The 15,142-nt window shown below is 50.1% G+C and overlaps 2 protein-coding genes across 2 annotated transcripts; both read left to right on the top strand.

The window, feature by feature from the left end:
• The first annotated feature begins 1,421 nt into the window (after positions 1-1,421).
• On the top strand, positions 1,422-5,468 carry LOC125489366. Its single transcript, XM_048625096.1, has 2 exons — positions 1,422-3,703; positions 4,673-5,468. Exons 1-2 carry the CDS (start codon positions 1,694-1,696, stop codon positions 5,258-5,260), a joined length of 2,598 nt encoding a protein of 865 aa, XP_048481053.1. The 5' UTR covers positions 1,422-1,693; the 3' UTR covers positions 5,261-5,468.
• Positions 4,304-12,153, top strand: LOC119691733. The gene is made up of 3 exons (XM_048625060.1): positions 4,304-4,662; positions 5,647-10,933; positions 12,078-12,153. The coding sequence occupies exons 2-3, from the start codon at positions 5,817-5,819 to the stop codon at positions 12,151-12,153; spliced, it is 5,193 nt and encodes a 1,730-aa protein (XP_048481017.1). The 5' UTR covers positions 4,304-4,662; positions 5,647-5,816.
• Positions 12,154-15,142: the final 2,989 nt, after the last annotated feature.

Here is a 15,142-nt window from a genome sequence, read left to right as displayed (position 1 = left end):
ACCTAACCTAACCTAACCTAACCTAACCTAACCTAACCTAACCTAACCTAACCTAACCTAACCTAACCTAACCTAACCTAACCTAACCTAACCTAACCCAGTACTCATCCGATAGCGACACTAACACCACGCTGCTCCGCGGAAAAATTCGCTAAAAATAGTAAAAGTGCTCAAATTTTATCAAAATTAGTGTCTGGTGAGAGTTTTGTGGCTGATTCTCCAGGATTATCGTTTGTGACGTCCTACCCTGGAAGAATCGGGAACCGCAGGACTTTAACTTCAGAACTCAACTACACCACCCCAGAACGTCTTCAAAATTGGATCTTGACTTCTCTGCGAGGGGAGCGCCGAGCTACATCTACCGGCGCTTCAACCACGTGGATAACCCTACCCGATCAGGAGATACAGCCCTCGTAAGTTGCCATATTTCCCTTAGTAAATTACTGGAAAATTTCCAACAACTTACACGTGCCGACATTCTGCACGACGTCACAGCCATTTTGGCTGTAAACAAGTGACGCGGCCACAGTTGAAGACACTTACGAGGGCTCGAGGAGTTTGGACGACCAGCTGTGAGACACCTGGCTGGTCATCATCAGGGATCGAGGGATATCCTGAACAGCGAACGGCAGAGAGTTGGTTTTTCCGAACATCTCGAGAAATCACCAGGACCTCTCCACAGCATCGAGGTAACCCTTCAGACCCTCAAGGCTCCCCATCTCCTGATCCCCCTCCGAGGGTCAACGGAACTCCTGAACCATCTACGACCGGGAAGTACTGACTTCACCGAGAGGAGGCAGACATCAGTACTCCACCGCCGCATACAAGCACCTGACGAATTTCCACCCGCACCAGCACCACACCTTCGGCACCAGCTCCGGTCCAGGATCGAGGGATCTCCGGAACCAGGAACGACCCCGAGCTGGGACTTTCGCCGAAGAGGTCAACTCACCAGGTGTACCCCAGGAAGAAGAAGGTAGAGGAGTCCGATTATTTTTTATATTGCGATATCTGACCTAAGGTCACCCCCCCCCCCTTTTTTAGACTCAATATTTTTTGTCATTGTGAACCCCCCCCAGTTAGTCTTCCCACCAGACCTCCCAAAAAAGTACCAATCATAACCCCCCCTACATAGACTCCCCACGAAACCTTCCCCCCCCCCTTCCCCCCTCAAAATTTTGACCTCACCCCCTCGGAGACTAACTCAGCCAGTTTTGGCCGCAGAGACCCGTGCTTAGGCTCCTTAGAATCGGAATCTCAAGATCTACCGATTGGCTCCAAGGGTTTTCTAAATTTTGGCCACACTAATTGTGGGCCCCCCCAGTTACGCGTCCCACCAGACCTCCCAAAAAGTACCAATCATAACCCCCCCCTACATAGACTCCCCACGAAACCTCTCCCCCCCCCCCTCCCCCCTCAAAATTTTGACCTCACCCCCTCGGAGCCTTACTCCGCCAGTTTTGGCCGCAGAGACCCGTGCTTGGGCTCATTAGAATCGGAAAAACAAGACCTACCGATTGGCTCCAAGGGTTTTTCCAAATTCGGTTTAGGGAAAGATATTGTAATTATTGCCAATAACTTTTAATAAATAATAAAATATTAATAATCCACATCACAGTTCTAGAGGTTAACTATATACTACTAAGAATTTCTTTAAGTTTGCGCACGAAATCGTCGATTTTTAGTAGCCACAATGTCAGGTAACACAACACCAACTAAAGTAAACCTCTTCGAGGACAACATCTCAGCGGGGACCCCGGAGACCATCGAGGAAGGGAGGACCGAGTCATCATTACAAACTCCCCTTAAAACCCCACAAAACCCAAAAATCAAGGCAGGACCCAGCATCGGCAAAAGGATATCCTACACTCCGGTCCCAGCCGCCAAACACCGGGCGGCTGCCACTAAACCTAAAAGACTTAGTGGCAATAAGGGACCGAGCAACCTTTGCCGGAGTATCGCCCAAGCGAAGGGCATTACAAAGCGTATACACACGGGAGGGTTACGGAGGGCAGTCTCCATAAAGAATGCGCAATCCGTCGCAAGGAAGATGTCCGTGGACGAGACGCGCGACCTTGTGGCAGACGAATCCCTCTGTGACCCCCACACACCACACAAAAAAAACACGCACACAACAGACAAATCACACCACAGTCCCCCTGAAGCCGGTCAAGATACGGCCCAAAAGGCTCACATCGAGGACCCACAACCGTCCACCAGCGCCTCCCCGACGCACGCTAAAAATGACTTTTACGGCATCGTTGTCTCGACCACCCCCGTGAAGTCACCTAGAAAGTCCCCATCACCATCTAGGGAACTTGAAGCAGCACATGACGAGCAGGAGGCGCTCACGGACGAAGACTGGACGGACATCGAGAGTGTGGCCAGTGGAAGGGAGAGCCTTCTTCCTCCCGTTATTGGGAAGCACACCGGTGTCTGTAAGGACCTCGCTACAGCCAGGGCCCGGGAATACCTCATGGCCGGCAAGGGGGCCATAGAGTCAGCAAACAATTTAAAAAGAGAGATCCGGGCGATCGCTGTGGAACAACTATCAAACCTCTACGAAATGGTGCTATCTCTTGCTGACTCAAGAAACAGGCACAAGCTCCTCAGAGAGGAGGAAAAGTGCAGGTCAGCCAGGGAAATGGTCAGGGTGGAACGCGCCCACAACAAACAACTCGTGGAAGAAAGACAGCGCTCCGAGGTGCTGCTGCGCGAGGCAAGGGAAGCCTGGACCGGTACCCATAAGGCGGTAACGGGGGTTCAAAGTTGGTTGAACTTTGAGATGGACGGCTTTATGAAGACCATAAAAGCCGTCCATATCGAAGCAAAAGAGGTGACACCTCCAACGAACAAAACCAGCGAAGGACCCCAAAAAACTACGCAGGATACATCCATGGCGACCACTGCAAACGAACACCTACATCCTGACCTCAGACCGGCTCTGGAGGAGATAAAATTAAAACTCGGGGACCTGGCCAATGAGATCCACTATATGAAGATGGACGCCCAGACTCCACCTACAGGGCACCCATCTCCAAAATCCCCACCCCCAGAGACCCCCCGTACCGGAATTACTGAGGATCTCCAATTGATCAACCGGGAGATCTCCGTGCTCAAGGGCGAGCTTCAAGAAATAGCAACTTGGCTCCGCAGCACGAGACCAGTAACAGAGGAAACCATACGGGAGGTAATTAGGGAGGAGACAGTGGGACTTAAAGCCAGGTCCCACGACATTATAAAAGAACTTGAGGAAGTTAAGGACCAAATACACACGAGCGGCCCAATAACATCGGGGCAGCTTGGAATTGGAGCCGAGCTGGCCATCTCCGACACGGCCACACATCTGGAGGAAATTATAACTCCCCTTAGGGCAGATGTGGCAGAGATGGCCAGCCAATCAAAGGCCCTAAATTCTAACTTGGTGTGGATTAACTCCGCCCTCAAAAATAAAAATAAATCGGCGCTCACACCTCTAAGCACCACCACCACCTACGCATCTGTCGCGGCCCGCCCCAAACCTAAGGCGAAACATACGATCATAGTGACGTCCAAGGATCCCAATAACACCGGGGACAACGTCATAGAGACGATACGGACGTCGCTGGACTTCAAAGGTACGGGCATCCAAGTCGACAAAGTGCGTAAGGGTAAAAACCGTAAAGTGGTGCTGAGCATGGGGAATGAGGAGAGCGCCAAAGAGGTAAAGTCCCAGCTTGATCGCCTAGGAAACGACTTAGAAGTAGTTAGTGGAAAACTAATAAACCCGCTGGTAAGACTAAAAAATGTTATGGCCTACCACAGCGATAAGGAGCTGTTAGAGATCCTGGAGGCCCAAAACAAAAACACCTTTGAGGGCCTAGCACTGGACGAAAAGAAAATGACGGTGCGCTACCGTAAAAAGGCACGCAACAACCTCCAGTGCCACCCAGTGCTGGAGGTGTCGCCTGTACTACATAAGCGGTTGGTGGAGGTGGGTCTGGTCCATATTGGTCTGGGCAGAGCTGCAGTGGAGGACCAATCACCCCTCGTACAGTGCGCCAAATGTCTCGGCTTTGGACACACAAAACCCATGTGCAAAGATGAGAATCAGAGCTGTAACTATTGCGGCGAATCTCATTCTTGGCAGGAATGTCCAGCCAGGGAGGCCAAGAAACCACCCACCTGCAAAAACTGCTTAAAAAAGAAGGGCGACACCTCCAGTATTGAGCCCCACATAGCCTACAGCGACTTATGTCCTGAAAGACAAATGTGGGACAACATAGCGCGGTCCAGGGTCGCGTACTGCTAACGCAACAGTTCAACAGGGGAACGTCCACCAAAGTAATCACGGGCACACAAGACTCCACTTCATCCAAGCCAACCTGCAAAGATCAAAACAGGCAACGGCCGAGCTTCTGAAAGCGGCTGAGGACAACGGAACCGCGGTAGCTATTGTCCAGGAACCATATGTGGGATCCTCTGGCATAGTCAAACAAGTTCCCGGCACAACAGTAATCCAGTGCACCCTCAACCGCCAGAAGCCCGTCAAGGCTGCTGTAATAATTTTCGGTGACAGGCTGAGAGTAACGCATGACCCCCAGCTTGTCACAGAAACGGAAGCAGCAGTCTTGGTGGAAGCAGGCCCACTAAAACTTGGAATCGTGTCCGTATACTACGAAGGTGACGACAGGTAAAGTCCCAGCTTGATCGCCTAGGAAACGACTTAGAAGTAGTTAGTGGAAAACTAATAAACCCGCTGGTAAGACTAAAAAATGTTATGGCCTACCACAGCGATAAGGAGCTGTTAGAGATCCTGGAGGCCCAAAACAAAAACACCTTTGAGGGCCTAGCACTGGACGAAAAGAAAATGACGGTGCGCTACCGTAAAAAGGCACGCAACAACCTCCAGTGCCACCCAGTGCTGGAGGTGTCGCCTGTACTACATAAGCGGTTGGTGGAGGTGGGTCTGGTCCATATTGGTCTGGGCAGAGCTGCAGTGGAGGACCAATCACCCCTCGTACAGTGCGCCAAATGTCTCGGCTTTGGACACACAAAACCCATGTGCAAAGATGAGAATCAGAGCTGTAACTATTGCGGCGAATCTCATTCTTGGCAGGAATGTCCAGCCAGGGAGGCCAAGAAACCACCCACCTGCAAAAACTGCTTAAAAAAGAAGGGCGACACCTCCAGTATTGAGCCCCACATAGCCTACAGCGACTTATGTCCTGAAAGACAAATGTGGGACAACATAGCGCGGTCCAGGGTCGCGTACTGCTAACGCAACAGTTCAACAGGGGAACGTCCACCAAAGTAATCACGGGCACACAAGACTCCACTTCATCCAAGCCAACCTGCAAAGATCAAAACAGGCAACGGCCGAGCTTCTGAAAGCGGCTGAGGACAACGGAACCGCGGTAGCTATTGTCCAGGAACCATATGTGGGATCCTCTGGCATAGTCAAACAAGTTCCCGGCACAACAGTAATCCAGTGCACCCAACCATCCAGTGTAATCAACCGCCAGAAGCCCGTCAAGGCTGCTGTAATAATTTTCGGTGACAGGCTGAGAGTAACGCATGACCCCCAGCTTGTCACAGAAACGGAAGCAGCAGTCTTGGTGGAAGCAGGCCCACTAAAACTTGGAATCGTGTCCGTATACTACGAAGGTGACGACAGTATCTCACCCTACATTGAGCGTACTAAAGCAGTATGCGAAAAACTAAGCTCCTTCACGGCCAACATACTTATCGGCGGGGATATAAACGCTTGGAGCCACTGGTGGGGCAGCCCGTCCGAAAACCCAAGAGGCCAGGACTATGTTTCCTTCCTGTCAGAAATGGACTACCAAGTTCTAAACAGCGGCAACACACCGACCTTCGAAGTATACCGCGGAGGGAAGCTGCACAGCAGCTTTGTCGATGTGACGGCATGTTCGACACCCTTGCTTGGGAAGATCAACAACTGGTATGTGGACCGAGATCTGACCACAGCCGACCACAACGCAATAACATTCACCCTGGCGGTGGGAGGAAAATTAAAACCAATTCCTCGAACTACCACCAGTAGGTACAATTGTAATAAGGCAAATTGGGAGGATTTCGACTCACTGCTACATCAATCTCTCGTAAGGAGGAACATCAACGTCAACACAATAAGGTCGGCAAAAAGCCACGAGGAACTGGAGTCGTATATACAAGCCTACATAGAGTCCATCGAGGAAGCGTGCGAGCACGCGATTCCGAAAACAGGCAACAGGAAGACAAACACCACGCCTCCATGGTGGACACCAGAGCTGAACACCTTGCACAAGGACGTACTGCGCAAAAAGCGTAGAATTAAAAATGCTGCCCCAATCAGAAAAGAACACGTGCTGAGGGAATACATTGAGGCCAAAGAGGAATATCTCAAGAAAGCCTCTGAAGCCCAAACAGAGAGTTGGAAAACCTTCTGCACTGCACAGGACAGAGAGAGCATGTGGGATGGAGTGTACAGAGTACTCAGGCAGACTGCGGGCAGGCAAGAAGACATGCTACTGCGTAACTGCACCGGCAAAACACTCAGCCAGGAAGAGTCGGCCGCACTACTAGCCGACACATTCTACCCTGAGGACTCTGCAACCACAGACAAACCATACCATACGCAACTCAGACATACAGTGGAGTGCGGGAAAGAACACCAAGTGAGGGAAAATACGGCAGTGGACCCACCTTTTACTGAGGCAGAAGTCGAAGCTGTGCTTAAAGCACAAAACCCGAAGAAAGCCCCAGGATCAGATGGGTACACTGCAGATATCTGCGCCAGAGCCGTACGCTGTGAAAAGGAAGTATTCATGGAAATCGCAAATCAATGCCTAGCCATTTCTTACTTCCCATCACAGTGGAAATCGGCCCATGTAGTCATACTAAGGAAATCAGGCAAGGAAGACTACACCCACCCGAAATCTTATAGACCGATAGGCCTTCTATCAGTACTAGGCAAGATTCTCGAGAAACTCCTGGTGGGCAGGCTACAGTATCACCTTCTGCCAACTCTCAACCCCAAACAGTACGGATTCATGCCGCAGCGCGGTACGGATGACGCGCTCTATGACTTAGTGAAACATATCCGGTCTCAGCTACAGGCAAAACAATCGGTCATTGTAGTTTCACTAGACATAGAGGGTGCCTTCGATAACGCGTGGTGGCCGGCTCTCAAGCACCAACTACTGACCAGGCGGTGCCCGCAAAATCTGAGGAGGCTGGTAGATTCATACCTCGAAGGAAGGAAAATAACAGTAAACTACGCAGGGGCAAAAAGTGAGAGGACCACATCTAAGGGTTGTGTTCAAGGTTCAATTGGTGGACCAACCTTCTGGAACCTCATCCTTGACCCTTTGCTCCAGATACTGTCCGGCGAGGATGTCTACTGCCAAGCCTTCGCGGATGACGGTGTCCTGATCTTCTCTGGAAAGTCCATAGCCCAAATGGAGGAAACCGCCAACAGTGTGCTGGCAAAAGTGACCGAATGGGGGGAAAACAACAAACTGAACTTTGCAGCACATAAGACCAATGTTATGCTGCTAACTAGGAAACTAAAGTTCGACCCCCCCGCCATACAAATGTCCGGTAAAACGCTAGCCATTGTTGACGAAATAAAAATCCTAGGGCTCACCATCGACAAGAACCTCAATTTCAACGCACACGTGAAGGCAGTATGTAAAAAAGCCTCAAATATTTACAAACAACTAGCGTGTGCGGCCAAGGTTACTTGGGGACTGAATGGAGAAATTATAAGGACCATATACGTCGCGGTGATTGAGCCAATTATCACCTACGGCTCATGCGCCTGGTCAGAAGCCACTAAACTACAAACAAATAAAAAACAGCTGGAAGCAATACAGCGCTGCTTTGCTCAGAAAATCTGCAAGGCATATAGAACAGCATCGTTGACATCGGTGCTGGCGCTATCGGGGACGTTACCATTGGACCTGCGCATACAAGAAAATGCCGCAATGTACGAGGCCAAGCGGGGACTATCAACCACCTTCCTACCTCCGGGACGACAGCTCGAGCAGAAAGTGAAGTTTGCAGACTTCCCGCATCCTGCTACCCAAATAACTACCGAGTACGAGCTCCTGGAGAACATGGACAGCGACACTATAGCAACCCTCCATATTACCGGACCACAAATCTACACAGATGGTAGTAAAATGGATGGGAAAGTTGGCGCCGCCCTCACATGGTGGGAGGATGGAAGAGAGACCTCGAACGAACTGTTCAGCCTCGATAAAACATGCACGGTTTTCCAATCCGAGCTTTATGCACTCCATAAGGCAGTCAGGAAGGTAAAGGACAGTAAGGTATCAGTAGCAAACATTCTAAGCGACTCCAGATCTTCGCTAGAACTACTCAACAATCCGAAACTGTCACACCCTCTGGCCAAAATAATAAAAGAGGATATGGCTCGGATCGCAGAAGATGGAAGACAAGTTCGGCTATTCTGGCTCAGGGCCCACGTCGGTACACCGGGTAACGAAAGAGCAGACGAACTGGCAAAGGCAGCATCCTCAAAAACACCATCGCAACCAGACTATGCGGAGGTACCACTCTCATACGTCAGGAAAACAATCCGGAGCGAAACTGTTCAGAAATGGCAGGATCGATACGACAGTTCTGAAACTGGTTCAATCACAAAAATGTTCCTCCCGGACGTTGATAAAGCGTACCGTATCATCAGGGAGGCAAAACCGAACCACTTCCAGACTCAAATCCTGACGGGCCACGGGGGTTTCGGGGAATACCTTCACAGGTTTAACCTAAAACAGCACCCCGGGTGCGAGTGCGATGCCACCGTAAATGAGTCGGTGTTACATCTTTTGCTCGAGTGCCCCCGCTTCCAGCTGAGACGCCAGGACTTAGAATATTTAATAAACACCAAATTGACTCATCACACACTACACATAGCTTTAGAGTGCAAAAAGTCCAGACAATACCTGCTGGACTTCATGGGATATGTTGCTGAAATATCTTCTAGACGCAACAGCACTCTAAACAAACCAACACCCACACCCGATCACACCACAACACCAACACCAACACCAACACAAAACACAACACAGAAGCCCTTCGCTCTAAAACGCGCAACTCAGAAGCTGGACCTCCTGTCTCTGGCACATACGGGTCGCCCTGGAATACGGCTGAGAGGCACGGCGCTGTTCATGGACAACAACACCGAATGTCTAGGGATAGCGTTTTGCAATGCTTTGGCCAAAAACAGTGTCACATTATCACCAGGCCTAGGGGCACTTGTAAACGGCAGCACTAAAAAGATCACAATGCGCCGCAAAGTTTTCGATCAACTACCAAAGGTGGAAGTCGAAGATGTCACGTGCAGACTGGTGCGAAAGGACAACAAGGTCATCGTACTGTTCTGCGCGGGCGATCTTTGCACAGACGCCACCGAGTTCGAACAGATGTGCAATGTGCTGACACGTATAGGCAACCGGGCCACACCTGAGACCGCTCCTCGGAAGATCAGCGTGGACGCCATGACCGTGGCCTACTTTAAAGGGGAAACAAAGGATTACGAAGGAGTACTCCTGGCGTCAAAACACCACGAAATCGTGGTTTACGAGGACAGGGGCCAGAGCCTAAGTTACCTTTTGACCCAACACCACGGTCACGGTGCACCACGAGTCCCCACCGATCACTTGGACCATCCCGTTTCGAACCCGGAGATATCGGGGTCAGAACGTCTCCAGTTACGGGTAGAATCGGAGAAAGAAGCGGCTCGGAGTTCTAAGTCCGTCGACGCAAACGCCACCTCGTCGATGCTCGCGACACTGGGCAGGGCATTCCAGGCGATCCCGAATATAATATCCAAAAAGCTAACCAGGCTTGGAAGAACTAGGTCGGCGGAGAAGGCTGTGGAGGACTTCATGGAACCCACTCCGCGTCAAAGTTCGGAACCACGTAGTCCACCGCGCACTCGCGCAGACGAGGGACAAGTGGAACCCCCAAGGTTTATATCGGCCCACGGGCCACAAGATCACATGTATAACGCATTCATGGAATTTGTAGCAGTAACCAAGGCCACCCGCAAGGTCAATTCGGACACCTGTGAGAAAATCATCCAGGTATACCGACGGGACACAATTGGCCTGCTACAGGTTCTATTAAGCGAAGCCGAGGCTGCCATCTACGACAATAAGAACGCTAAAGTCCTCGCGGGCAGCATGTCTGGATCGTATATGGCAGCTTACAGCAGCGCATGTGGTTTTGTGGAAAGTGAAGAAGATAAAACCAAAATCAAAGGGGCTCATGTTTTCAAAACACCTCCAGAAGACCCAATAGTCGTAGTTGCCAAGTGCACCAGAGTGATGTTGGATGACAGGGTGCTTGAAATGGCAACCACCATAGCAGGCAGTCTGTCCGAAAGCAGTTACCCCAAGCACTGGACGAGGCCTACTTTCACATGGGTAAACGGAGTCCCAGGTTGCGGGAAATCCACCTGGATAGTCTCGAACTTTGACGTGGATGGAGACATAGTGGTCACAACCACCGCTCAAGCAGCAAAAGATCTGAGAGAGAAACTGGCAGCCAAATATGGACACAAAGTCAAGTCACGGGTACGCACTATGGCATCCCTACTAGTAAATGGTACTCAAGAGGGCGAATCGTGTAAACGCCTTATGGTGGACGAAGCCCTCATGAACCATTTTGGGTCCATAGTGTTGGCAATACAAGTAGCCCGCGCCAGTGAAACACTCCTCATAGGGGACATAAATCAACTGCCCTACATTGAGCGGAACAACCTATTTCCGCTGTTTTACCACAGACCAGGCCTGGTTTGCAACATAAACAAAGAACTCCTTTGTACGCACAGGAGCCCAATGGACGCAGCATACGCCCTCAACGAAATCTACAGCGGCATATACTCGTCCAGAACTCTCATCAAATCCCTAGCGATGAAAAGGTACACGGGTTCGGAAATTCCAAAGACAGCCGGCACCCTATATCTTGTTCACACCCAGGCTGAGAAGGCACTGCTAATCAGCCAGGGTTACGGAGAACAGCCGGAATCCCGAACTCTAACCATTCATGAAGCGCAGGGGTTAACTTATGAGACAGTGGTAATTGTGCGTGCATCATCCCACCCACACCAAGTCCTCCTTAGTGTTCCCCATGCCGTCGTCGCAATCTCCAGGCATACCAAGTGCTGCACGTATTATACGGACAGCACCGAAAACGATGCCACCGCACGTTTGATCCTACGTGCGGAGAGTGCGACGACGACAAAAATAATAGATTACAACCTAAAAATGGCCATAAGGCAAGGTGACCACCTTACTCGGGAGAAGATTCTCCAGGTCTTGCGGGATCCGGAGTCAGGCCCGACACGCCGGCTGAAATGGCCACGAAGAAAATAGAATAAAATATATATAAAAACCAAGTGTTAGTTGCCTGGCAGCGGGGGTGCTGGAGACCGACGATAGCGTATACACCAAATACAATACAACCATATAAATAACAACTGTATAACTGTATTTTAAAGCTACTAAAACTATATCATCAAGTTAAAGTTACTATTAGTTATATCATCAAGTTAAAGTTACTATACCATCAAGTTGTACCTAGTACAACAATAACTGTAAAATAAATTACTAACAATACTCAATAAGAAGATTGTGAAATGTAATAATGTATAACCTACCGGATTTGACAACTTCATTATAAGTATATTATAAGTATAACAATGACAAGAAAATTATGTATAATATTAAAAAAAAAAAAAGCATGAGAAAATATATATATACATTAAAAAAAAAAAGAATATTTATAACAATGGAAAAAAAATATACCATAAAAAAAAAAAAAAACATACCCATATAAAAATATAAATATTAAAAAAAAATAAAAAATAAAAAAAACCGTCTTAATATACATAACGTACCTAATAATAACTAAATATAAAATAAGCATGTAAAACAACATACCTCATACAACAATAACTGTAATAACTGTAATAACAATAATAATAATAAATAAATATAATATGAAAATATAATATTTGCATGTAAAACAACACAACATACTTTAATTTATGTATAACATCAAAGGAAGGGGCAGCTCACTGTAAGGCAACCCAACATCCGTAACAACGAAGAGAGCGAGCCACTGTCAGTAATCTACTAAGTTCTCCGAAGACGGCTGACATTGGCCCACCTCTTTCGCGTTTTATGCTGCCATTAGAATCAAGCCTGCTCCTATCACCAATGAGTCACAGAAAATGTTAAAATTGTTAAAATCTTTATTGAAAACAGTATTTAAGTCCTGATCTATATATATATATATATATTATATTATATATATATATATATTATATATTATATATATATATATATATATTATAATAGTTTGTAAGTTTTAAATTAAGGAACACTAGAACTGTGATGCTAAGACATCATGAAATAAATATCTGTACTTGCTATTTTTGTTACCATTTTAATGCGGAGCGCACCCATGTGGTGAATTTTAAAAACACTGTAGTTTTCAATATTATAATTTTAAGAAGTAAAGTAAAAAAAGGTGCGGACCACGTGTCTGCAGTTGTAGAATCATTTAATAAAAAAAAAAAAAAAAAAACCTAACCTAACCTAACCTAACCTAACCTAACCTAACCTAACCTAACCTAACCTAACCTAACCTAACCTAACCTTTTTTTTTTTTTTTTTTTTTTTTTTTTTTTACGAGGGGGAAATCTTCAGAAAGATTCCCGCCGACCTCGGGGGAGGAAGGCGGGATATGTGGGATTTTTACCCACTAAAACCCCCTCGGTGGCCACCATCAGTGCAGATAGGTGCTCCGGGATCTCCAGGGGAACGCACCGGAGTCACCTCGCACTGTGCCGCAGCTCTTCTCCGGGAGACTCAAGGTCTCCCCACTCCTTCACAGCCTGCGAGGCTGTACATGGCCACATGCACGGCCGCTCTTCCCGGGGCCGCTATTATGCGGCGGCTCGGACCCCCGTCCTCACCGCCCACAGCCCCTAACCTCCTTTTGGTCGCCTTCTACGACGGGCAGGAGATACCGTAGCCTTATTCTTACTCCCGGGCTACAGGGACGCGACGGGCTCACCTGGCCTGAGCCCTTCGCCGTCGCCTCCGAGCTGGATCGGCCCTCTCCCGATCTCGCTCTGCGGCCTCTTTCTGGACCATGACGGTCTCACAGAACGAGACCACGGCCTTCCAACACTCCTTGCCTCGAGTCATGGCTGCCACCACTGAGGGCAGTGACAGATCCGGCCCGATCCTGCTAGCCAAGATCCGCCTTTCGGACTCCCACGCTGGGCACACTGCAAGTGTGTGCTGCGCGGAGTCCAGGCTGCCTTCACAGTGGTGACACGACGGTGCAACCTCACGCCCTATCCGGTGCAGGTACTCACCGAAGCAACCGTGCCCGGTCAGCACCTGCGTCAGACGATACGTGAGGTTGCCCGGTCGTTGCATCCATGCGTCGAAGCACGGAAGTACGGCTGCGACAGCTCGCTGCCGACAACTTCTCGGCTCTTCCAACCGCTCCCGCCAGTGCTCCAGAGCGACCTGGTGCTCGTATCGCCGGACGGCTGATGCCGGCTCCGCATCGGCAACTTCCACATTGTGTAGTCGCTGGTACACTCGAGCGTCCATTTCCGCCAAGATGTCGAGTGGCGGAAAGCGACCCAACAAAGTCGCCGCGTCGTACGATATCGTGCGATATCCGCGAACAACGCGGATGGCCATCTTACGTTGGACGCTGTTGAGCAGCGCTCGGTTGCGTCGAACACCCGTCAGTCTCTTCGACCAGACAGGTGCTCCGTAGAGGGCCATGGATCGCACGACTCCCGTATAGAGGCGGCGGACTCCTTCGCGAGGACCCCCCAGATTCGGAAGCAGCCCATGCAAAGCACCAGCTACTTTTTGTATCCGGGGGGCTAACCTTTTGAAGTGTTCCTCGAATGACCAGCGACTATCCAGGACTAGGCCGAGGTAGCGCATATGCCGTCCTATGGCGATACGAGCATCACCAACTTGCACCGCTAGGTCGGGTGGTTCCTTACTCCTAGGCAGTTTGTGGAACCACAGCGCCTCGGTCTTGTGTGGCGCTGTTTTGAGACCCAGCTGGTGGATCTTGCCAATCACTCTGGCCACAGCATCCTCCGCTCTTGGTATAGCCTCCTCGAAGGAGGCCCCGTTAGCAACCACCAGTGTGTCGTCGGCGTAACACACTGTGCTAACGCCGTCTGGGAGCTCAACTCGCAGGACCGCATCGTATGCCAAGTTCCACAGCAGTGGGCCCAACACCGACCCCTGTGGAACTCCGCAACTGACGTCCCTCCGCGAAAACATACCCTCTCTGCCCGGGTACTTGATATACCTGTTCGACAGGTATGACCCGACTATTCGCTGCAGGTAGGAAGGCAATTGGTGGTACGCAAGAGCCTCCCTAATGGTTCCCCAAGGGATGGAGTTGAACGCATTAACTATGTCTAGGCTAATAGCCAGCGCAACTCCCCCTTGGTTCACAGCCTGCTCCGACAGTGAGCGAACGCGAAGTATCGCATCCACTGTCGATCGCGCAATTCGGAAGCCGTACTGACTATCCGAAAGGTCGGGACCATCCCGTCTCAGGTGTGCCTGGATGCGATCGGCGATGACTCGCTCAAAGAGCTTGCCAGCCTCGTCCAGCAGACAGATGGGTCGGTACGCAGAGGGAGAGTCTGCGGGCCTGCCTTCCTTCTTCAGTAGCACCAGCGTGGCCTCCTTCCAGTCGGTGGGGAACTCGCCGTCACTCAGGCAGCGGTTCAGCAGACAGATGAACTGTCTGAATAAACCAGCCCTGAGCGCCAGCACCCACACACGTCCTGGTATGCCATCGGGGCCGGGAGCGGTGTTCCGCGCTCCGAGACGCCTGACTGCTCGTTCCAGCTCCGGATCCTTCACTCCTAACTCATCAGACCACGTGGTCGGGTCTAACGGGAGAGGGTCTTGTTGACCTTCCTGGACCCTGGGAAACAGTGTGCTGACCACCGTCTCTACCAGAGCGGGTTCCAGGGTTTCGGTCAACGGAGGGACCCACGGACGCAGCCTGCCCAGTACTGATTTGTATGGTCGGCCCCATGGATCCCTGTTGAGACCCTCCAGGA

The sequence above is a fragment of the Plutella xylostella genome, chromosome 13 (genome assembly GCF_932276165.1).
Source record: "Plutella xylostella chromosome 13, ilPluXylo3.1, whole genome shotgun sequence".
NCBI lineage: Eukaryota > Metazoa > Arthropoda > Insecta > Lepidoptera > Plutellidae > Plutella > Plutella xylostella.
Note: the sequence above shows the minus strand (reverse complement) of the source record. Positions and strands in the feature narration are given on the sequence as shown.